This window comes from Heptranchias perlo, chromosome 2 (assembly GCF_035084215.1).
Source record: "Heptranchias perlo isolate sHepPer1 chromosome 2, sHepPer1.hap1, whole genome shotgun sequence".
Lineage (NCBI taxonomy): Eukaryota > Metazoa > Chordata > Chondrichthyes > Hexanchiformes > Hexanchidae > Heptranchias > Heptranchias perlo.
The window spans coordinates 41,175,829-41,198,905 of NC_090326.1; the positions used below are offsets into that span (position 1 = coordinate 41,175,829).

General features: G+C 42.3%; 1 protein-coding gene and 1 non-coding gene across 7 annotated transcripts in view; one reads left to right on the forward strand and one right to left on the reverse strand.

The window, feature by feature from the left end:
- Positions 1-23,077, forward strand: part of fars2 (phenylalanyl-tRNA synthetase 2, mitochondrial) — a 475,406-nt gene that overhangs the window by 335,619 nt on the left and 116,710 nt on the right. For all 6 annotated transcript variants that reach the window (XM_068001781.1, XM_068001784.1, XM_068001785.1 and 3 more), the window contains one exon: positions 14,850-15,001. In XM_068001781.1, the coding sequence (XP_067857882.1) occupies positions 14,850-15,001 (152 nt within the window). The remainder of the gene's footprint in view (positions 1-14,849; positions 15,002-23,077) is intronic.
- LOC137300460 (U6atac minor spliceosomal RNA) lies at positions 14,005-14,131 on the reverse strand. Its single transcript, XR_010958100.1, has one exon. It is a non-coding gene; the product is annotated as a U6atac minor spliceosomal RNA (small nuclear RNA).

Below are 23,077 nucleotides of genomic sequence, written 5' to 3' on the forward strand. Positions count from 1 at the left end.
TGAATGCTCGCTTTTCCCAATCTATCACCATTCAGATAATAATCTGTCTTTCTGTTTTTACAACCAAAGTGGATAACCTCACATTTATCCACATTATACTGCATCTGCCATGTTCTTGCCCACTCACCCAACTTGTCTAAATCACATTGGAGCCTCTTTGCATCCTCCTCACAGCTCACATTCCACCCCAGCTTTGTGTCTGCAAACTTGGAAATGTTACATTTAGTTCCCTCATCCAAATCATTGATATATATTGTGAATAGCTGGGGCCCAAGCACTGATCCCTGCGGTACCCCACTAGTCACTGCCTGCCACCGTTTATTCCTACTCTCTGTTTCCTGTCTGTCAACCAATTCTCAATCCATGCCAGTATATTCCCCCCAATCCCATGTGCTTTAATTTTGCACACTAACCTCTTGTGAAGGACCTTATCAAAGCCTTCTGAAAATCCAAGTACACTACATCCACTGGTTCTCCCCTATCTATTCTACTAGTTACACTCTCAAAAAACTCCAGTAGATTTGTTAAGCATGATTTCTCTTTCATAAACCCATGCTGACTTTGTCCAATCCCGTTAATGCCTTCCAAGTGTTCTGTTATCACATCTTTTATAATAGACTCTAGCATTTTCCCCACTACTGATGTTAGGCTAATTGGTCTGTAATTCCCTGTTTTTTCTCTCCCTCCTTTTTTAAATAGTGGGGTTACATTTGCCACCCTCCATTCTGTAGGAACTGTTCCAGAGTCCATAGAATTTTGGAAGATGACCACCAATGCATCCACTATTTCCAGGGCCACTTCCTTTAGTACTCTGGGATGTAGATTATCAGGCCCTGGGGATTTGTCAGCCTTTAGCCCCATTAATTCCCCTAGCACAATTTATTTTTTACTAATACTGGTTTCCTTCAGTTCCTCCCTCTCACTAGACCCTTGGTTCCCTAACATTTCTGGCAGGTTATTTGTGTCCTTAGTGAAGACAGAACCAAAGTATGTGTTTAATTGTTCTGCTATTTCTTTGTTCCCCATTATAATTTCCCCCATTTTTGACTATAAGGGACCTACATTTGTATCCACTAATCTTTTTCTCTTGACATATTTATAGAAGCTTTTACAGTCAGTTTTTATGTTTCATAAGAACATAAGAAATAGGAGCAGGAGTAGGCCAATCGGTCCCTCGAGCCTGCTCCGCCATTCAATAAGATCATGGCTGATCTGATCCTAACCTCAAATTTAAATTCATGTCCAATTTCCTGCCCGCTCCCCGTAACCCCTAATTCCCTTTACTTCTAGGAAACTGTCTAGTTTACTCTCATACTCTATTTTTCCCCTCTTAATCAATCTCTTTGTCCTCCTTTGCTGAATTCTGAACTGCTCCCAATCCTCAGGCTTGCTGCTTTTTCTGGCAATTTTATATGTCTCCTCTTTGGATCTAATACTATCCCTAATTTCTTTTGTAAGCCACGGTTGACCCACCTTTCCTGTTTTATTTTTGCGCCAGACAGGAATGAATAATTGTTGTAATTCCTGCACATGTTCTTTAAATATTAGCCATTGCCTATCCACTGTCATCCCTTTTAGTAAAGTTCCCCAATCTATCATAGCCAACTTGCACCTCATACTTTCGTAATTTCCCTTTATTTAGATTCAGGACCCTAGTTTCGGATTCAACTACTTCACTCTCCATCTTAATGAGGAATTCTATCATGTTATGGTCGCTCTTCCCTAAGGGACCCCGCACAACCAGATTGTTAATTAATCCTTTCTCATTGCACAATACCCAGTCTAGGATCGCCTGTTCTCTAGTTGATATTGCTTACCTAGCCTGGACCCTATAATTGGAGCCCGCATATACCCTTAGAGGCCAACATGCCTCCGTTTACTGGGCATACCAGCTCGCCAACACAGAGACTCCTTCCAAGCTCAGGATCGGGAGCTCCCAGCTAAGGGAGTCCCCCACACTGGCCCTTCCACCGGCCTGTTATTTGCCTTGTAAAGGGCGGACGTCATGAATATTGCATTTTAGAAATTTTACTGTGTCTTCTGGGATCCTGTAGGATAATTCTAAAATTATCCTGAGTTATAGCGATTTATTTCAATGCTATTCTAAGGGTGGTGATGCAAAGAGTTTCTCTTCCCCTATTTCTTCATTAGACAGATCCATGTTTGGCTCTGCTTGAACCATTAGATATACAGCCACCATCACACTTTATCGCATGTAATTATACAATATAGTACACAGCATTCTTAGTGTTGGTAACAAGTAAAAAATACATGGAACAAAACAACTTTGTGTTGCTCTGATACATTGGATTTTGGACATTGAGTGCAGTAGCTCCTTGCATAAATAAAAGGGGCAGGCATCTATAGGGTAACACTGGATGATTAGGGCCTTATAATGAGGACACAATGGAACATGATGGGGTGGTGGTCTCTGTTTCGCATTCTTTCAGTGGAAAACAAAGCAATAGCAGCAGTGGCAGCTTTCAAATTATTAACCACTGATAGCCTAAATTTCCCGAGTCCACGCCAACGGTGAGGTACCTCACCCACATGTGGGTGTGTCGCCCATGATTTCCTATCCATTTGGACTGAATATCGCAGCACGCCCACAGTTTTCTGACACATACTGGTGGCAGGTAATGTTCCTTGTTGCTGATGCAGACTTAGTGACCGTTGAATCCAACTAAAAAAAATGAATTACTTCCTATTGAAATCAATGTGGGGAGAGTGATGTCAGGTAGGCATGTAGTAGCAGGATGCATGGCTGTCACTAGTGTGTTGATTTTGTGTTCTTGGATTTCTAATTAAATATTTTCTTTTTTTTTAAACCTTTATTTGCTCTGCTGTATTTATTTTTTCCTTTCCTTGCCTTCTCAACCTTATATTTCATTCCCTTGGTAAGATAGTATGAAGGCCTCTGCCGATGCAGCCCTAAAGCCAGTAAGTAAAAGGTATGTGGGAGCAGCCAGTGGTGGGTTCCCTTCTTCCCTGTGGGGAAATCAAATGGCATTTGCTCACCACCATCCCCCGGATGCATGACAGAAATTATGGGCTCTTTGTATGGGACATTGTGAGTGTGAACATTGTTGACCTCCTATCCTCCTCCCTTCATAAACTCCAATTGACTCAAAGCTCATCTGCCCATATAGCTTGTGCACAATCATCCACGAATCGACATTGACTCTGTCCCCCAACGCATTAAATTTAAAATCTTCATCCTCATCTTCAAATCCCTCCCACAGCCTATCCTCACCCTACTTTTTCAATCTGCAGCTTTACATCCCTTCCCACACCTTCCGCTGCTCTGATCTAGCCTTGTGTATATCCTCCTCTCCCTTCACCTCACCATTGGTGCCAGAGCCTTCAGCCCCACTCTTTGGAACTCCATCCCTAAATTCTAAGCCTCTCTTCTTCCCTTACCACTTTTAAAAGCCTTCTTAAAGCATATCTTTTTGACCAGGTTTTTATGTGCTTCTAATTCTCTCATTATGGCTGCATTTTATTTTTCTCTCTGTTAAGTGTATTGGGCTGTTTCTCTGCATTATGAATGCAGCTATATGAATTCAATTTGTTTTTGTTGAACCTGCATTCCACCTCTGCAATGCTGCATTTATATTACACCACCATTTGTTGAAGAAATGATTCTGTAATACTGCCTGAGATTCCTGATGGTGTGACACCCAACCCATCTGTATTGAATTTGCACTACAATGCAAATGGAGTAGATTCCACAGCACCAGAATAGCAGAAAAATATTACGCATTTGAAGGATTGTGCATTTGCAGTTTTAAAATTCTCATTTACAACTTTGTTTCTGGCCATCTACTTTGGCAATAGCTGTGCAAGGCACGTACAAGCTAGCAGGGGTAAAAACACATCAATTGCCAGTACAAAGGAGGCTACACCACTGAGCCAACAAGTTGCCAGAGAAATTGCAGACAATTCCTACTGTGGCACTGTTTGTATCGGCACTGATGAAAACCATCACTTTAGGTGGGTCTTTGAACCTCCAGGACAGCAAAACCGGGCCACTTAGCTTTAAACACAGCCAATGAAGTTGGGGTTGTCGGCAGTCTTAACACAATAGATAATACAGTGTAAGATATCATGTATTAGAACACAAATGCACTGCATCACTGTACTTCCTTTTGTTTTTATTTATTTATACAATTTTAGATTTTATCAACAACAACTACTACTTGCATTTATATAGCGCCTTTAACATAGTAAAACGTCTCAAGGCGCTTCACAGGAGCGTTATCAAACAAAATTTGACACCAAGGAGATATTTGGACAGGTGACCAAAAGCTTGATCAAAGAGATAGGTTTTAAGGAGCGTCTTAAAGGAGGGGAGAGAGGTTTAGAGAGGGAATTCTAGAGCTTTAGAGAGGGAATTCTAGAGCTTTGGGCCTAGGAGGCTGTAGGCACGGCCGCCAATGGTGGTGCAGTTAAAATCCAGGATACGCAAGAGGCAAGAATTGGAGGAGCGTAGAGATCTCGGAGGTTTGTAGGGCTGGAAGAGGTTACAGAGACAGGGAGGGGCGAGGCCATGGAGGGATTTGAAAACAAGGATGAGAATTTTAAAATCGAGGCTTTGCTAGACCGGGAGCCAATGTCGGTCAGCGAGCACAGGGGTGATGGGTGAACAGGACTTAGTGCAAGTTAGGATACAGGCAACAGAGTTTTGGATGAGCTCAAGTTTATGCTGGGTGGGAGATGGGAGGCCAGCCAGGACAGCATTGGCATAGTCGTCTAGAGGTAACAAAGGCATGGATGAGGGTATTAACAGCAGTTGAGCTGAGGCGGGGTGGAGACGGGCGATGTTACGGAGGTGGAAGTAGGCGGTCTTGGTGATGGAGCGGATATGTGGTTGGAAGCTCATCTCTGGGTCAAAAACAATGCCAAGGTTGCAAACACTCTGGTTCAGCCTCAGACAGTGGCCAGGGAAGAGGCTCTACTGGCTTGACTTCCAGTTTGATTGACATGAAAATAACAGATCTTTAAACTGTTTCTACAATTGCTGGCTGCTATCTCTCCAATCTCTACCCACTGTGCCCCTTGCTCTACATTGTGAGCATTTCTTCCTTCTCAGCGTGGCTCCCAGGGTGAGCAAAGAAGTTGGCAGGACTGCACCAACACCAACTCTGTGATATTGCCAGTACTGAGAAAACCTGCAGGTCAGAACTAAGGCACTCTATAATGTAAGAAAGAGAATGAAACAGCCACGCTAGACTCATGTCCGGAAAAGACCGCCAGCAGAGAGGGGGAGTGGGACCCTGACCGCATCAAAGACCTCATGTGAACAGCATCTAGGATTGAGGATGAAAAACACCATGTCAAAGGCTCCACACAACAGTGCATGGTGAACCCAGCTGAGCCATCCAGCAGGTTCACTAAGACATAGAGCTCTCCTGCATATTATCCTGACCCCACCTGAAGGCAACCCACCTGAAGGCAACCCACCCTCAGACATGGAACCTGTCTGAATATAATGGGCATTTGTAGCCAAGATCAGAAGATTTATGATAGGGGTTAGCAACAAGTTGGTGAACAAAAATGCAGAGATAGAAAATGGTAGAGTTGCAAATCAATCAAGACTCCTATACCTTTCAAAATGATCCCAAGCAGGTTCGCCCATAAAGTGTTTGCTGAACTAGACAGATATTAACAGGTTCATCTGGAAGGAGAAAAAAACAGAATTAGAGTTAAAACAATTGCAGATACCCAAAAAACAAAGGCGACTCAACCTCTCCAACTGCTGGTATTACTACTGGGTGGCACAAATCTAGACAATAATATCATGGGCAAATACCCAGCAGATCATTCCTGAGGAACAATGGAACAATATTCCTACACCTTCCCAAACTTGGCTTGACCAAGGTACTGCACACTCTGGGTTCAATCAAAGCCTTGGTCTAGGTTACCTGATGACTATGACAGGATGAAGGAAGTCCGTTTTACATCCACAAGGGCTCTCAGCAGCATCACCTGAACGGTGCAGCCTTATATCCAACTTCTATTCCAGGGCAGAGGTTTTACTCGTGACATAACTAGGGTCTCCGAAAGTTCTCACAGCTAATTGACAATGGAGTCACTAAATCTCTTGACACCTTCTAAGCCCAATTACAACTCAGCTGCGTAACACCTTTTTGCATCCTCCAAATGAAACACCTTCTATATGATCAAGGCATTTGGGCCAGAGTTACTTGGCTACTCTCAGACCTAGAAATTTATTTCAAATCCTTTAAAGACACAGAGAAACTAGTTTCTGAAGAATATGCAACGTTATTTCCATGTGAACAGACAATACAATACAGCAAAAATAACCTGGGAAAGAGATCTTAATTAGTCGCTATCTGATGCGTGCAAGTCCATTTGTGAGATTGCACAAACAATTTTCACTTGCAACAGATTAAAAAGCTAAATTAAAATTAACCTTTGGACATACTACCCTCACCTCTCCTCCCTGATTGCACAAATGGGACCCTGAAGCCTAGATAGAATGCTGGAAGTTTGTGTTGGAATATGTATAATCTTTCATGTTTCTGGCTATGCTTTATATGTGGTCCCACTGGCAAAAATTGCTGCATAGAATCCAAAAGATTGTTGAGCATACAATCGAGCCAGAACCATCTCACTGCTTTCTGAGCCTTCCAAAGATGGTCCCCGGGAATTGGACATGGAAACCTCCTGTGTTTCCTAGTAACCAGTCTGATGGACATTCCACTGAGATAGCAGCTGGCGAAGTTACCCCACATGGTAATGTGGGTCAAGGTACTATGGGAAATAGCCCAGCCTAAGAATATAAAGAGGCTAAATCAGGGGAAATTTTCCAAAATATGGTTCCCATTCTTGCTGGCTGGCTGGCACATAACAACATTCCCCTAAATGGCCCAGGTAGCACACAAGAGAAATATGTGTCAGCCTATCTGCTTGTAGATATGTACAAAGCTGTAAATATGCAGCCAAAAAGATTTAGTGGAAGCGATGCAGAGAAGAAGCACAAGCTAATCCTTAGAGGTCGGACTGAGTTATGAGAAAAGACTGGAGAAACTTGAGCTTTTTAGCCTTGAAAGAAGTAACAAAGAGGGGATCTCAGAGATGTATACAAGGCAGTAAACAGTATTGAAAAGGTAGATCTGGAACACAACTTCAAACTGAACCGTAAAAGTAGGACAAGACTTAAACTTCTAAAATGCAAATTTAGAACTGATGCCAGTAAGGTCTTCTTCAGATTAAGAGTGATTTACAGGCAGAATGGTCGTCCGGATAGAACAGTGGGAATATCTAGATGCTTTGATAGGGACAGTTAAGGTTTTCTTTCGGATGGATGAGATAGGATGGGTGGAATGGCCTTTATCTGTTTGTATTTTTTTTATTCGTTCACGGGATGTGGGCGTCGCTGGCGAGGCCAGCATTTATTGCCCATCCCTAATTGCCCTTGTATCTTGTGAACAGTGCTGAAACAGGTGCCACAACTAATACAACTCACTGGAACCAGTCCCAGGACACCATTAGCTGTTGTAAGGCTCAGTCACCATCATTCTGTATCGTTGTTATGAACACTGAAGCACATATACTTTCATTCATTGCAGTGGTGTACAGTATATCAGTTGTAATTGAGGAACAATTGTAATAATTTTTTTAAAGCCTCTACTGGTTAATTGATTAAGGTAAAATTCGTTGACGCCAAATATGGTGCACTGCCAACCCACCATATTGGTAATGATTCCAGCATAGGTGACCAGAGCCTGTGGCTGAAACAGGCGTTAGTTCCTTTGAAAATGCAAATAGTAGGCTTAATGCCTGTCTGAGGCCCCATTCTCGATATTGGGCTGCCCTGAATGCAGTCTACACGCGGCCCAACCAGCATTTCATAAAGGAACCATTGCAAACTGCCACCAAAAAGTTTTTTTAAAAGTACTTACCTGAATATGGATCCAGGAGGAGCAGGAGTGCCTCTGGACACCTGATTAGTGACCACAGCTCGCCAACAATATGATGTGATCCGAGGCCCAATTTTGGGTGAGCCTCTGGCTTCTGGCACGCACCAGAATTTCCACTCCCATAATATTTAGTGCAGAGTGAATTTTTCTGTAGTTTGCTATCTAAAATAATTCTAGCAATGCTGCACAAATCCTACTCTGTGAGACCCTCCATCATAAGCAGTAATCTGTCAGGTTTTAGTCACAAATCAGAAATCTGTGAGCTGCTATGTCAGAAATCTGTGAGGTCTTATACCACAAATCAGAAATCTACTGTCATAAATCACTTGTCAGTGGAGTTTTTGCCATAAATCAGTAATCAATGAGGTTTTACCTCACAAATCAGTAATATGTCACATTTTGCATGGCATATCAGCAATCTTTGAGGTCTTGCTTCACAAATCAGTAATTTGTAATCTTTTCCACAACAAATCAGAGATCTGTCAGGCCCCATGTCATGCAATAAAACATAAAACCTGTGATACAGAAAGTTCTGTGTGCACTACACCATTAATACCAGAAGCCTGTCAATGCATTTAAGATAATAATCCAATCAGAGATGTCCAACAAAAGTCCATGCACTTTCCTTCCATAGTTTAGAATGTGATCTGAAAACTGCCACCAACATCTGGATGGGATTTTTGTCTCACAATTCACAGATATCCATCCATTTGCTATCCTCTACATCTCATCTGGCATACAGAATAATGTTTATCATGTAGATAAAATTAGGAACATTTTCAATGAATTGGTTTGAAACAGAATTTTCTATTGTATGAATGTTATATGAATCGTTATTCAAATTTTTTTTTCTTATTTTCCCCATTTCATACTCACTTAACTTGCCAGAAAAAGAGATATTGCAACTTTAAAGCAGTGCTAATGGATTGTGGATCTTGGATTGCTCCTGTAAATATAACTATTGCCTCTTAACTCAGAAGTTCCTGAATCTGAATTCTGAGAAGTGCATTCTTAGGACTACTGAACAATCATGCCTTTTCTCTGAAATGTTGCTACTATTGCAGTGCTGCTGCTGGATACACTGCCTACTGAAATGAATCCGTCCAAGGGCTTCTAATTAGGGCACTGTGAGCTGTAGAAGACAGGCAGTAATTAATGCACAACAGGTTAAAAAAAAACAAATTGCAGAGTTTGTGCCAGTGCAACAGCGATAGCAGACTTGACCTGATGTCATTGTTATTGAGACTCCTGGAAAGAAGGCTCATTTGTGCGATGGTTGGGTGTGTGTATCTGTGTGTGTCAGACCTAGCCTCATTAACACAACAAAGTTAGAAAAGGAGTGATCAGAAGAATATTATATTGTATAAATCGGCAGGTATTAGGCCACACTGAGCTGATTTAAAGTCATTGAGGTTTGGGGCAACTTTTTAAAAATTTTTTTACACGTTTTCTATGTGAGAGAAAATAGACAGGACCACTGAAATGAAATTAGCAACACACAGGCATGTTAACTGCCACGTGTGCAAACTATAGAATCATAGAAAATTTGTGGCACAGAGGGAGGCCATTCAGCCCATCGTGTCCACGCCAGCTGAAAATGAGCCACCCAACCTAATCCCACTTTTCAGCACTTGGTCTGTAGCCTTGTAGGTCACGGCACTTCAGGTGCACATCCAGGTACTTTTTAAATTAGTTGAGGGTTTCTGCCTCTACCACCCTCTCAGGCAGTGAGTTCCAGACACCCATCACCCTTTGGTTAAAAAAAATTTCCTCAGCTCCGCTCTAATCCTTCTACCAATCGCTTTCAATCTATGCCCCCTGGTTATTGACCTCTCTGCTAAGGGAAATAGGTCCTTCCTATCCACTCTATCTGGGCCCCTCATAATTTTGTACACCTCAATTAAATCACCCCTTGGGTTCCTCTGTTCCAAGGAGAACAACCCCAGCCTATCGAATCTTTCCTCATAGCTAAAATTCTCCAGTCCTGGCAACATTATCTTAAATCTCCTCTGTACCCTCTCTAGTGCAATTACACCCTTCCTGTAATGTGGTGACCAGAACTGTACACAGTACTCAAGCTGTGGCCTAACCAGTGTTTTATACAGTTCCAGCATAACCTCCCTGCTCTTATATTCCTTACCTTGGCTAATAAAGGAAAGTATTCCATATGCCTTCTTAACCACCTTATCTACCTGTCCTGCTACCTTTAGGGATCTGTGGACATGCACTCCAAGGCCCCTCACTTCCTCTACATCTCTCAGTATCCTCCCATTTATTGTGTACTCCCTTGCCTTGTTTGCCCTCCCCAAATGCATTACCTCACACTTCTCCAGATTGAATTTCATTTGCCACTTTTCTGCCCACCTGACCAGTCCATTGATATCTTCCTGCACTTTGCAGCTTTCCTCCTCACTATCAAGCACATGGCCAATTTTTGTATCATCTGCAAACTTCTTAATCTTGCCCCCTACATTTAAGTCCATATCATTAATATATATCACAAAAAGCAAGGGACCCAGTACTGAGCCCTGCGGAACCTCACTGGAAACAGCCTTCCAGTCACAAAAACACCCGTCGACCAATACCCTTTGCTCCCTGCCACTTCCCACTCTTCCTTGGATCCCATGGGCTTTTACTTTTTTGACCAGTCTGCCATGTGGGACCTTGTCAAAAGCCTTGCTAAAATCCATGTAGACTGCATCAAATGTGCTACCCTCATTGACCCTCCTTGTTACCTCCTCAAAAAATTCCATCAAGTTAGTCAGGCACGACCTTCCCTTAACAAATCCATGCTGACTGTCCTTGATTACTCCGTGCCATTCTAAGTGACGGTTTAACCTGTCCCTCAGAATTGATTCCGATAATTTGCCCACCACTGAGGTCAGATTGACTGGCCTGTAATTACTCGGTCTATCCCTCGTTCCCTTTTTAAACAACAGTACAACATTAGCAGTTCTCCAATCCTTCAGCACCACGCCTGAATCCAGTGTTGATTGGAAAATGATGGTCAGAGCCTCTGCCATTTCCTCCCTTGTTTCTTTTAACAGCCTGGGATACATTTCATCCGGCCCTGGTGATTTATCTACTTTCAAAGAAGCTAATCCCCTTAATACTTCCTCTCTCACTAGTTTATCCCATCCGATATTTCACTCTCCTCCTCCTTAACTACAATGTCTGCATCGTCCCGCTCTTTTGTGAAGACAGACGCAAAGTATTCACTAAGAAGCATACCAACATCTTCCGCCTATCTTTTGATTCTTCCTTCCCACCCTTTATTTTTAGTTTATATATTTTACTTATAGACATAGTGGACAAAGGCAGTCAGGATAAAGAAACACCATACAGTGTTTCACTGAGCAAGCAAGATTCAGAAATGGAGATCCAAGTGTATGTTCACTTCATGTCTGAATTGGTTCAGGTCTCAAAGGACTGAGGTACATCCAGCCAATTTAGAATTTGATAGTTCAACTGATTTAATATATAAAATAGGTACCTGACTCAGAAGAATGTGTATGAATCTTGGCATCCTTTTTGTACACTGAATGAGAGACAGAGAAACATATACAAGTACAGTGAAGCCTGTATAAATGGACGCCTGCAAAAAATGGACAATTATTGACAGTCCCAAATAACTTACATTGTAACAGATACAAGCTGCACCTTGAAACCACGGACACTTGCAAATTATGAACTTCGGACAGCCTTCAATGCACCATGACCATTTACAATTTAAAACACGGGACACGCAGGTCAGCGCGAGGTGACAGCAGGTGAAAAACAGCTTTTGTGGAATGGGGAGCTCTTTACCCAGCATCCATAGCAGCTGAGAAACCGCTCTATCTCTGGGATTGCACAGCAAAGGCTATGGGCCCTGACAACATCCCGGCTAAAGTGCTGAAGACTTGTGCTCCAAGTCTCTAGCCGCGTCTCTAGCCAAACTGTTCCAGTACAGCTACAACACCCGCATCTACCCGACAATGTGGAAAATTGCCCAGGTATGTCCTGTCCACAAAAAAGCAGGACAAATCCAATCCAGCCAATTAGCACCACATCAGTCTACTCTCAATCATCAGCAAAGTGATGGAAGTTGTCGTCGACAGTGCTACCAAGCGACACTTACTTACCAATAACCATCTCACCGTTGCTCAGTTTGGGTTCCGCCAGGACCACTCGGCTCCAGACCTCATTACAGCCTTGGTCCAAACATGGACAAAAGAGCTGAATTCCAGAGGTGAGGTGAGAGTGACTGCCCTTGACATCAAGGCAGCATTTGACCGAGTGTGGCACCAAGGAGCCCTAGTAAAATTGAAGTCAATGGGAATCAGGGGGAAAACTCTCCAGTGGCTGGAGTCATACCTAGCACAAAGCAAGATGGTAGTGGTTGTTGGAGACCAATCATCTCAGCCCCAGGACATTGATACAGGAGTTCATCAGGGCAGTGTCCTAGGCCCAGCCATCTTCAGCTGCTTCATCAATGACCTTCCCTCTATCATAAGGTCAGAAATGGGGATGTTCGCTGATGATTGCACAGTGTTCAGTTCCATTCGCAACCCCTCAGATAATGAAGCAGTCCGTGCCCGCATGCAGCAAGACCTGAATAACATCCAGGGTTGGGCTGATAAGTGGCAAGTAGCATTTGCGCCAGACAAGTGGCAGGCAATGACCACCTCCAACACGAGAGAGTCTAACCACCTCCTCTTGACATTCAATGGCATTACCATCACTGAATCCTCCACCATCAACATGCTGGGGGTCACCATTGACCAAATAAGTTAACTCGACCAGCCACATAAATACTGTGGCTACGAGCAGGTCAGAGGCTGGGTATTCTATGGCGAATGACTCACCTCCTAACTCCCCAAAGCCTTTCCACCATCTACAAGGCACCAGTCAGGAATGTGATGGAATACTTTGCACTTGCCTGGATGAGTGCAGCTCCAACAACACTCAAGAAGCTCGACACCATCCAGGACAAAGCAGCCCGCTTGATTGGCACCCCATCCATCACCCTAAACATTAATTCCCTTCATCACCGCACCGTGGTTGCAGTGTGTACCATATACTGGATGCGCTGCAGCAACTCGCCAAGGCTTCTTCGGACAGCACCTCCCAAACCCACGACCTCTACCACCTTGACGGACAACGGTAGCAGGCGCATGGGAACAACACCACCTGCACCTTCCCCTCCAAGTCACACACCATCCCGACTTGGAAATGTATCGCCGTTCCTTCATCGTCGCTGGATTAAAATCCTGGAACTCCCTACCTAACAGCACTATGGGAGAACCTTCACCACATGGACTGCAGCAGTTCAATATGACGGCTCACCACCACCTTCTCAAGGGCAATTAGGGATGGGCAATAAATGCTGGCTTTGCCAGCAACGCCCACATCCCATGAACGCATTAAAAAAAAGAGCTCCCCATTCGACAAAAGCCGGAAACTGCACCGGGCAACATCACATCTCACTCCACCCACCCCCAGCACTTCAAACATTAGCAGGGAGTCTTGGAACAGGGGTGTACAGGACATTAATCCCACCCCCCCAATTTGGCTGGGATCGCCCAGGCACTCCGGCCTACAGCAGTCACGTTACCTTTTGCAGGCTGCCAAGATAGCAAATCCCAGGATCAGGACATCCCTCCCTCACTAGAAAAGGACCCCAAGATGGCAATAAACTGGGAAACCCAATGAACAGGAAATTAACTGAAATCACACCCTGCTGGCATAGCTCCAGAATTAGGCATGATCCGAGGTGAGGGTGAAAAAAAGAAGGAATGCTGCAGGAGAGACAGCTAATCCCGGGATATTTGACTCATCCGGTTTACCGTACATACAACGACCATTTTGAAAATAAGGACACCTGCAAATAAAGGATACCTGATGCAAGTCCCTTAGGTGTCCTTAATTTACAGGTTTCACTGTACATAACTATTATAGTAATATAAAGCATGTGAGCCACAGACACATACACACAGAGCTGGCGTGTTACTTACTAGGAGTGGCTATCGTTCCTTTTGTTTTAAAGAGGTGACCTCTTTTTAAGTCTGTCATTTAAAAGTAAACATGGTTAGATGCCACTAAGTAGGTGGCAATGCCTTAACCATTTGTGTGTTGTAAGGCCACATGGGCCCCTTCCATCCTTATCAAGGGGAGTGCTAACCTTCTCTCCTTTCATACAACACAGTTCCATATCTTTAAATATGTTTGCAAACTGTGATGCTTTTACTGATTAAAAATGTTATTCCTAAATTTTCCTCAATGTTGACAACTCGGTACACATTGTTGCAGAGGTAAGCATACAGATAAAGAAACTGTAGTTTAGACACAGACATAAAAAGAGAGAGAAAGCTATATGCAGTGACAGAGACATTAACACACTCAGTTTGTTAAATCTAACACAAAAGACAATGTGAGTATAGAGCAATGTTTTTCTGATCAGTACACAGCTGAGATAGGGAATTCAATGGTGTGGGGATCATACCTGCATCGCACTACTCCATATACTGTATTGCCATACTACCTTGTTTTTTTTGGAACCTCTAAGTATATATCTGTTATAAATTGGATAGCCAAGTGATGAAGGACAGAATACAAGAACCTGGTCTTTAGTTGCTTCCAAGCCTTTATTCACAGATATTCCCCTTACACACACACCACACCCTAGATAAGCTCTCATATAAAAAGGATACAAGAGAGTCCCCAATTGACACACACCACCTGAAAACAATTAACACTAATTGATATGTGACATGATATAATTAACAGTATCATCTCCTAACTCTAAATTAATGTTAATATTAGTTTCTGTTCATATATAACTAATTGAAAATTATTTTCTAAAGTTGTTTAACAATAATTAAATAAAATACATGTTTTTAACTAAGTGATTTTTTTTTGCAGCCCCTTAGCAAATACCCGCCATTAGTAAATGACATCTCTTTTTGGATTCCACAAGAAGGGTATGAAGAAAATGATTTCTACGATTTGGTGCGAAATATCGGCGGTGACCTGATAGAGAAGGTCAGCCTTATCGACCAGTTTACACATCCCAAGTAGGTACCTTGCAGAAATATATGTATATGTGCTGACAGCTGACTGGGTTAGTTGGTTTATTCAGACACTGGGGTGGAATTTCCTGTATATTTGCCAAAGACATGGGTAATCAGAGCGTAAAGCAAATACCCAGTGTAAAGATTGAAGAAACTCGGGCGCAAGTGTGTTTTGCACATGATTACGCTATGCCTGAATTTCCTCGATCTTTTACACCCGTCCCTGCGCCCAAACGCATCTTGGCTCATTATAATAGCCCTGCTCCATACTAAAAAGCTGTACGCATGAGTTTTCTGCAATTATGCTGATTCAAAACAGGTGTAAAATTATAGCCAGCATTTTAGGTACAGCAGGAAACAAAGTAATTTTACTGGTGTTTTATTGTGATTTTTTTTAAGCATTTTTAAAAAATTTATCCTCAGAGACCTGCTCTGTATTTTCTGTTTCTTTCAATGCATTTTACGGCTTCACATTAAAAATTGAAAAGCTTCCACGATTGCATCTTTTTAAACATGCTGTGCCTAATGAGTATGAATGATAGTTAGATGGCTTGAAACATTAATTTTCAGAAGGAATATATGGTGTGTGTCCCACGCTTTCCTCGGGCCCCGATTGTTTATGGTGATTTTCACTTCCTTACACCGATTTTTATGTTCCAGTGTATGCTAATGAGATTGGCAGAAAATCTAGACGTAAATTGACATTGGCAAAATGGGTGCAGGAATGGGCTTAATTTTGGGCATAACTTCCCGATTAAGCTCCCACAGGAAATTCCACTCCACTGTCACATGACTACTGAAAATGAAAACAACTGCACATAAATTCCCTCCAAGTCACACACCATCCCGACTTGGAAATATATCGCCGTTCCTTCATCATCGCTGGGTCAAAATCCTGGAACTCCTTTCCTAACAGCACTGTGGGAGAACCTTCACCACACGGACTGGAGCGGTTCAAGAAGGCGGCTCACCACCACCTTCTGAAGGGCAATTAGGGATGGGCAATAAATGCTGGCCTTGCCAGTGACGCCCACATCCCATGAACGAATAATAAAAAAAAATTGTTCTGCCTCAGCAAATCAGATGTAGAAGTTTAACTTGCAGTATAGTAAGGGATTATAGGGCTTTAAATTAAAAACTAAATTGAGACAGTAGCTATCATGGCCATTACCACGTTAATGTTTCATGTTTGGTAACAAATGTAATTGCAGTAATGCAATTATTAGCTTGCTGGCAGGACAGGACACAATTGTATCCAGATTTTGACCCAATTTTGGTCATAATCAAAACCCTAACTCTTGGTTGCACCAAATGTTAAATTATAATTTTCTTTTGATTTTTTTTTCCTTTTCCCTTTGTAAAACAGCCTATCACTGTGATGTTACAGCCCAGAAAATATCTGGGTTTGCATCAGTGTTCCAGTTATAGTGTAAATGCAACCTAAATCCAGAGTCCAGGGCTCACATCACCACCATCTCTGTATCTAACATTAGTGGCTACTGCCCAAGGTCTACTGGCAGGAATTAATTGAAGCAGAATGAAATGCTGCCCGCGTTAACTCAGTGGGTAAATCCAACACCTGTTGTGGCTCTGGGCCACATAGACCAGGAAGCTCACAACTTCCATCCCTGGCCTTTGCTGAGTTAGCTGATCTCAAGCTGGGGGAGGTTACTGCAGTGTTTCATAATAGCCAGAAAATTCCTTTTTGCTATCAAGTGATTTCTGCTGGAAAACAAGTTTGCGTGAGTTTTGAATTAGGCAGGTTCAATAGCCTGCCAACGCTAACTAGGGTTGATTCCTTTCTCTGGTGTCAGGTTGAGCCCAGACTCTGGATTTAGGTTGCATTTACACTATAATTGGAACATTGATGCAAAATGATAGCGCCTCACACTGACGCTACATTTGCAGTCTAAATGTATCCAGAGACAGACAGACTGACAAAGATGGTTATGGATGAGCATTCGCCTGTGCATCGACTACAGCAAATGTGGAGACATAGAGGAAATGCACACAAATGTTTTCAAGTAGTTCAAGCAGTGGTGCCAAAATCTAAAAAATCATGGATTGAAATTCTTTGCTGGGAATGCTGCACCTCTGGGGTAAAGCTCTTTAGCTCTGTTATCAATACACAGGTTGTTTTCATACTAGTGTGAAGATATAATAGAAGTACACCAAGGGATATAGCTGTGTTATGACTGGTTGATTCCAGGTATTGACCTCTTTCCAAGGTAGCACTCACATTTTCTTCATCAGCAGCACAAATTGTCCATTACTCATGTTCATCTTATAATTGTGCCAGAGACAAAGCTTCGTGTGCTTTTTGAATTTTGGTTTCAGAGCTGTTTAACATGTTTTGGGGATGTGCGCAGGAATTGGAGAATATGTCTGCTTCAATTTGAAAATTACACGAGTTGGAGCTAATTCCATCTGATTGCATCTGTACATAACTGGTTTAGGAGTTAAAGCTGTGAGATAATGAAAACACAGTAATTGTTCTTCTTTGACTTAACCGCAGTCAGTGAAAATAGAGCTACATCCCTCAGTCTAACTACTATGTGTACCTTGCATTAATCTTACACCAAAAGTGGTAGTTGTATCTATTCTAACGGTATTAGAATGAGTTGATGTAAGGACAGCTTCATAAAAGAAAGTTTTTGATATAAAACAAAGGAAAAGGCCAGCAGCTCACTGCCTAAGGGCGGGTTAATAAACCTTTCTTGGAGAAGCATGCATCCTTGTGTGGATAGAGAATGATCAGGAAAGGCGTACCACATTGAGTATTGTTCTGTGATTTATAAATGCGAAGGATTCGAGGATTTCATTTCCACAACATTCACCTGAGGAAGGAGGAAGCCTCCGAAAGCTTGTGAATTTCAAATAAAATTGTTGGACTATAACTTGGTGTTGTAAAATTGTTTACAATTGTCAACCCCAGTCCATCACCGGCATCTCCACAACATTGACTATGGACATACCATGGTGATGCTATGAGTCAGTTATGTTACTTTACTCGCATCTTAGCATCATTAAGGTGGATGGAAACTAAAGCTCTGATTTCGGTGTGTGTAGCATGTACACACTTAATACCATCTAATTTTACATGTGAGATGTCTTTATTAACAAATATGCTGCACCTTGATCTGCAGACCAACCATTCCCTTAAAATAGAATCTTTAGTCATACACTAAGAAAATATTAAGAAATAAGAAGCTTTTTCAGACACCATTAGCCACCCCTGTATGGAGAATGAATAGAATATATTTTCTAAAAGTAGAAATCTAACATGCCCATATTAGTTTAAAGGTCCCATTTCCACAATTCCCTGTACCAGATGTTCCCTTTATGTTGCAGACCACTTCAATTAGAAATGGCAACTCAAAAACTTACGGACTTGCAGTTGTTTACAAATCTCAATTGTGATTTTCATTTCCAGCCACCAGCCCATCCCTGCTCACTGAGGAAGATCTGTATAGATCAGTAATGCATAACAACATTGTTGGCTTGTGCAGATTGGCTGAGCTGAGCCTGCTTGCAGACAAAAAAAAAATGGCAGCTACTGCTGGCAATTTCTGCCTCTGATGTTGCTGCCTCTGGATAATCAGACAAGCATCACCTCTCGTTGTGGTTTGCCACTTCTTCAGAGTCAGCAGCACTGCCTCATTATAGTGCTGTGGCCAAAGTTGTAACTTAGGATGGCAGCAGAGCAATTGGGTATATCCGGAAATGTCCAAGCTGATTAAGGCTGTAAGCGACTGTTTCAGTCAGACTGGGAAGGTCCCAGATTCAATCCCTGATCCGTGCAGAGTTAGCTGATTTCAGCTGGGGCAATATGAGTGCTACAATTGGTCTGGGCGCTCCCCTATCCTTTACACTGATGTTAAAGTACAATTATGTGATTATGGCATCTAGTACTTAGGCAAGAAGCTATTTTTCACATATAAACTTTAGATGGTGAATGTCAGCAGGCTTTTCTACCACAAAGGGTATCACATTTATCCTGATCCTGCTCACACCAATGACCATGGAGTCTCTAGGCAGAAATCAGGGGAGAAATCTTGCATATTTTTTCTCTTCTCCTCCCAATATTGATAGTCTTAGGCTAGCCCCAGCTGCGATTGACTAATGTAGCACAGACTGTAGATCAAAACTGGGATCTTTCTGGTCTCTATGGCTTGGTGCCATAGTGGGCAGTGTGATTACCCATAGGAGGAGGCCCATGACTTGTTTTGCTTTCGGATCAATTGCCTCCTCCAGTGGTCTGTTAAACACACTGATCCAGTTTGGTGCATCAATGTGCTTGGATCATTATGCGAAATAGCATCATAAAGCAAGCACGTTGGCTCAGGGAACCGGCTCAGCAACTAAATTGGTAATTGGAAGCTTTTAAAAAGTTAGGTCAAAGTAAACACATGGCTCTCTTGCTTAACAATTGGCACACTCCACTCCTGCAGGAATAGGAGATCAGGTCTCCAGGTAACCAATCAACCTTCAATGGGCCTACACAACGCCAGCAGCAGGCTTGAGATATAAAACTGGAAGAGCAATGGAGGGAGATCAATTTGGTGTTGCTATCCCAGAACCAGAACTGTAAAGTACCAACTGTAAAGTAACAGTGCCTTTTGTGCCTGAGGAATCTGGGATACTTTGCTACTGTCACCCAACCTGCCATCTCTCCCACACCTTCCATTACTTGCAGTAGTTACATACTTACTAATTCGTTCAGTAAGAAAACCTAACTTTAGTTTCCAACTATTTAAATGGTCCATCTTTGCAATACAACAGGAAGAGCAAAGTGACTGAATTATGCTTGAAATTAGCTTCAAATTGTTACAATAGCAGTTTTTGTTTTCAGGGAGACATTTCAACACATTACAAAAAAATCTATTGAAATATTTGTAATACAAATTTGTTAAGACTCTTTATTATATGATCTTTCAACACTTAACAAAGCAGTTACTAAAACCTGTTGCAGTGCTGCCAGACTGAGGTCCTAAGTCATCAAAATGGTCTCTATACTTTGCGCCATTTTGTATCTTTGGCAAGTTGCTAATTCTAGATAACTACAATATAATGGCCCAGAATTTGCTATCAAAATAACGGTGAGGCTAACAGAGAAGATCTGAAAGTTGCTGTCAGAGTTGTGCCGCTCCGCTGTTAACTTTGCGTAAACAGCATCTCTCTGTCTGACTCACCATTCAAATGCATTGAACGGCGTGAAGTTCATGTACTTACGCGGTAGATATGAACTAAACTCGCCACAAAGGTAGGGGCTTCTCAATTTCAGTCTAAACAATATGATAAGTGTTAATGACTGCCAGTCAACCTCTCTGACGCTGAAAATTAACTATTACAAGCGTGGAGTCTCATTCCTTCAGGTTTTAATTGTTGCTGGAGATTTTTTTTTAAATTTTTACTTTTTCATTCTGTCTCTTTTTTTCTCTCTCTCTTAATCGAATCTTTCTTTCCCTCTCTTTATTTCTCTTTCTGTACCTGATTTGTCATTCTAACTTACACTTCCTTCTCAGTCCTTGCGCTGTTCATTTCACAGTCCTCCAATCTGATAGGTTAAGGACTTACACAGCTATTTGCCCTGTTCACACAGATCCCAGATGACCTGTAGAGAGCGCCGCACTGTTTCCCTCTCCCACTTCCAGCAACTTGCATTGCAAAATATCATGGCGATTAAACGTGCAAGGGCAAGTCTAACTAATGGTGGGCACCGTTCATTGACTGGTTACAGCAAACTTTGAGCCAATATTTATAGATTTAACTGCTGACTTGATGCTGTTTTCACAAGAGAACAATGAGATAAAGTAAGAACACTAAATAATGGCCATCTTAATAGAGCTACTTCTATTATTTATGTACTGTATCCCTTAGCGCTCTGCTTCAGCGCTTTACTTTGTCCGGTCAGGAAAATACCCAATTTTTCCTTTTGCATGCCATTTAATTATTTATTTGCGGTCCAGTTGAGAACTAATCTTTTGTTTAAGTGATGGACTTTCTAAATTCTGTGCCATAAGAATATTTCTGGTGCTTTCACTTGATACTTAAGAAGAAGAGGAATAAAAAGTACATTGTCTTATTATCATCTGCTTTTGGTCTCCTTTCACAAGTCCAGGATCATTTTTAATCAATGCACAGTGAAACAGAACAGTAAAGCAATAAAGGGTAATTTACATGTAGCTGCAGGCCAGCTTTAAGTTAGACTGATAAATGGGTTTGTATTATTAAAAGGGAATTAAAATAAGATAAACTACTCAAATGTCTCCATGCAAATGACTGAACCGAATGAAGGATATTTTAATATGCTGACCCCAAACTCCATTTATTTTATAACCGTTGATTATTGATGGATATGAGACAGCGCAGCTGAAAACAAATTTTCACACGAAAGAATTATCCTAAGTAATTTAAATCCATCAAGTCTAATTATTTGATTTGGAGAAATATGTCAAGTAAGTGGCTTTCCTTGGCTGAATTGTATATTTCTACGTGACAAGAAATTAAAGACTAGCACTGATTTTAGCCTAGCGTGGGAATCGGGGGTGTGGGGGGAATCCATCCGTCCCCCCGGAGCGTGAGTTCCAGGCCTCATTTAAATCCCCCCCCCCCCTCACTGGCTTCCGCCGAAACCAGTGGAGATGACGTAGAGGCCAGCGGGAAGGAGTGGGAAATTGGCATGTCAGGAAATCGCATCTGCAGGCCGCCACCGGAGGCCCACAGAAACAGTTCCCAGCAAGGCAAGTATGAAAGGAGGGTTGTTGGGGCTAATTGCGGCTGGAAGATGAGGAGGGAAAGCCTAGGGGTGGGAAGGCCCAAGGTTTTCTTGTTGGATCAGGAGGAGAACCCCTGCTCCTCCTGGGCCACAAAGAACCGTACCAAAATTTTAAAAATTCTTACCTCCCTGAGCCTTAGCTGGCCCAATGCTGCTTGCTGCCAGCTTTTGCTATTCATACATCTCACAATTAAAATTATGTTGGGATCCAAGTTATGTCATCAGACCACGACATTTCAATATTTATCTGCCTGCCTGCGGGGGTTGGGGAGAGGGTAGCAGTCTCCTTGTTTCCAACAACCCAGGAGTTAAAATCGCAGGGGGCGGGAACTCTGCGGGAATACATTGTGGGTGACCGCAGAGTTCCCGCCATTGACGCCATTTTAATCCCCTGCTTGTCCCGTTCCCGCTGGGCGGGTGAGGTTAAAATCGGAGCTAAAATCTGTGCACATTTCATAATTCACTAAAAGCTATGGTACAATGTATGGTCCAGCTAATGTGTCAAAAGGTCATTTGATACCTGCCAGAAAAAAAATACCTGTTTTTAGCTGATCTATCCCAAATGCTGCCACAAATCAGTAGTTATAAAATGACCTAGCTGATCTCCTGTAGCTTAGCTCACAGGTGGTCTGGGGTCTGGAGTGCATTTATGATGTTTAGTGTGATTCCATTCCAAGGTGGGGAGGGAGCACAGTGGAGGGAACGGCAGGGAGTTAGGTATAGAATCTGATAGGCTGAGTTTAAACAGACGTTAGAGGATACGCCCTGCTCGATTTTTGAAATCGATGGAAAGGAAAATAGGGCAAAGTGTATAAAGGGCAGGGTGTGTAATAGGCGGCCGATCTGCTATCTCCTGTTTTCCGCAACCGCTGAAAGTTAAACTCAGCCTGTAAAATTAAAACCTTTGTACCGCAAGAGATATTGGGGTTTGTTATAGCTTTCCTTAAGGTAACTATTTACTTTAAAGCAAAACTCAGATAACTCACTGGAGAGCAATGAAAAAATTCTTAAGTTTGTTTGTTGCAATTATACACTCAGTTTCAAACAATCTTCATCCGAGCTGCAATGAACTTTGATGGGAGCTGTTCTGGGAGAAATGTTTTTCTTGGATCTGATTTTTAACCTGAAAACAAATTGTTTGCCCAATCAGAAAATAAGAATGCGTCTCTAAAGTATCAGAATTTTTTTTATGTTTGAGAACAAGGCCGGTCATTCACAGACCAGGCCACCTCCAGTTTGAGCAGAAGGTGACAGTTTTAAATGCATTCTGGGACTTCTAGCCCGCCATGATGACATGTACA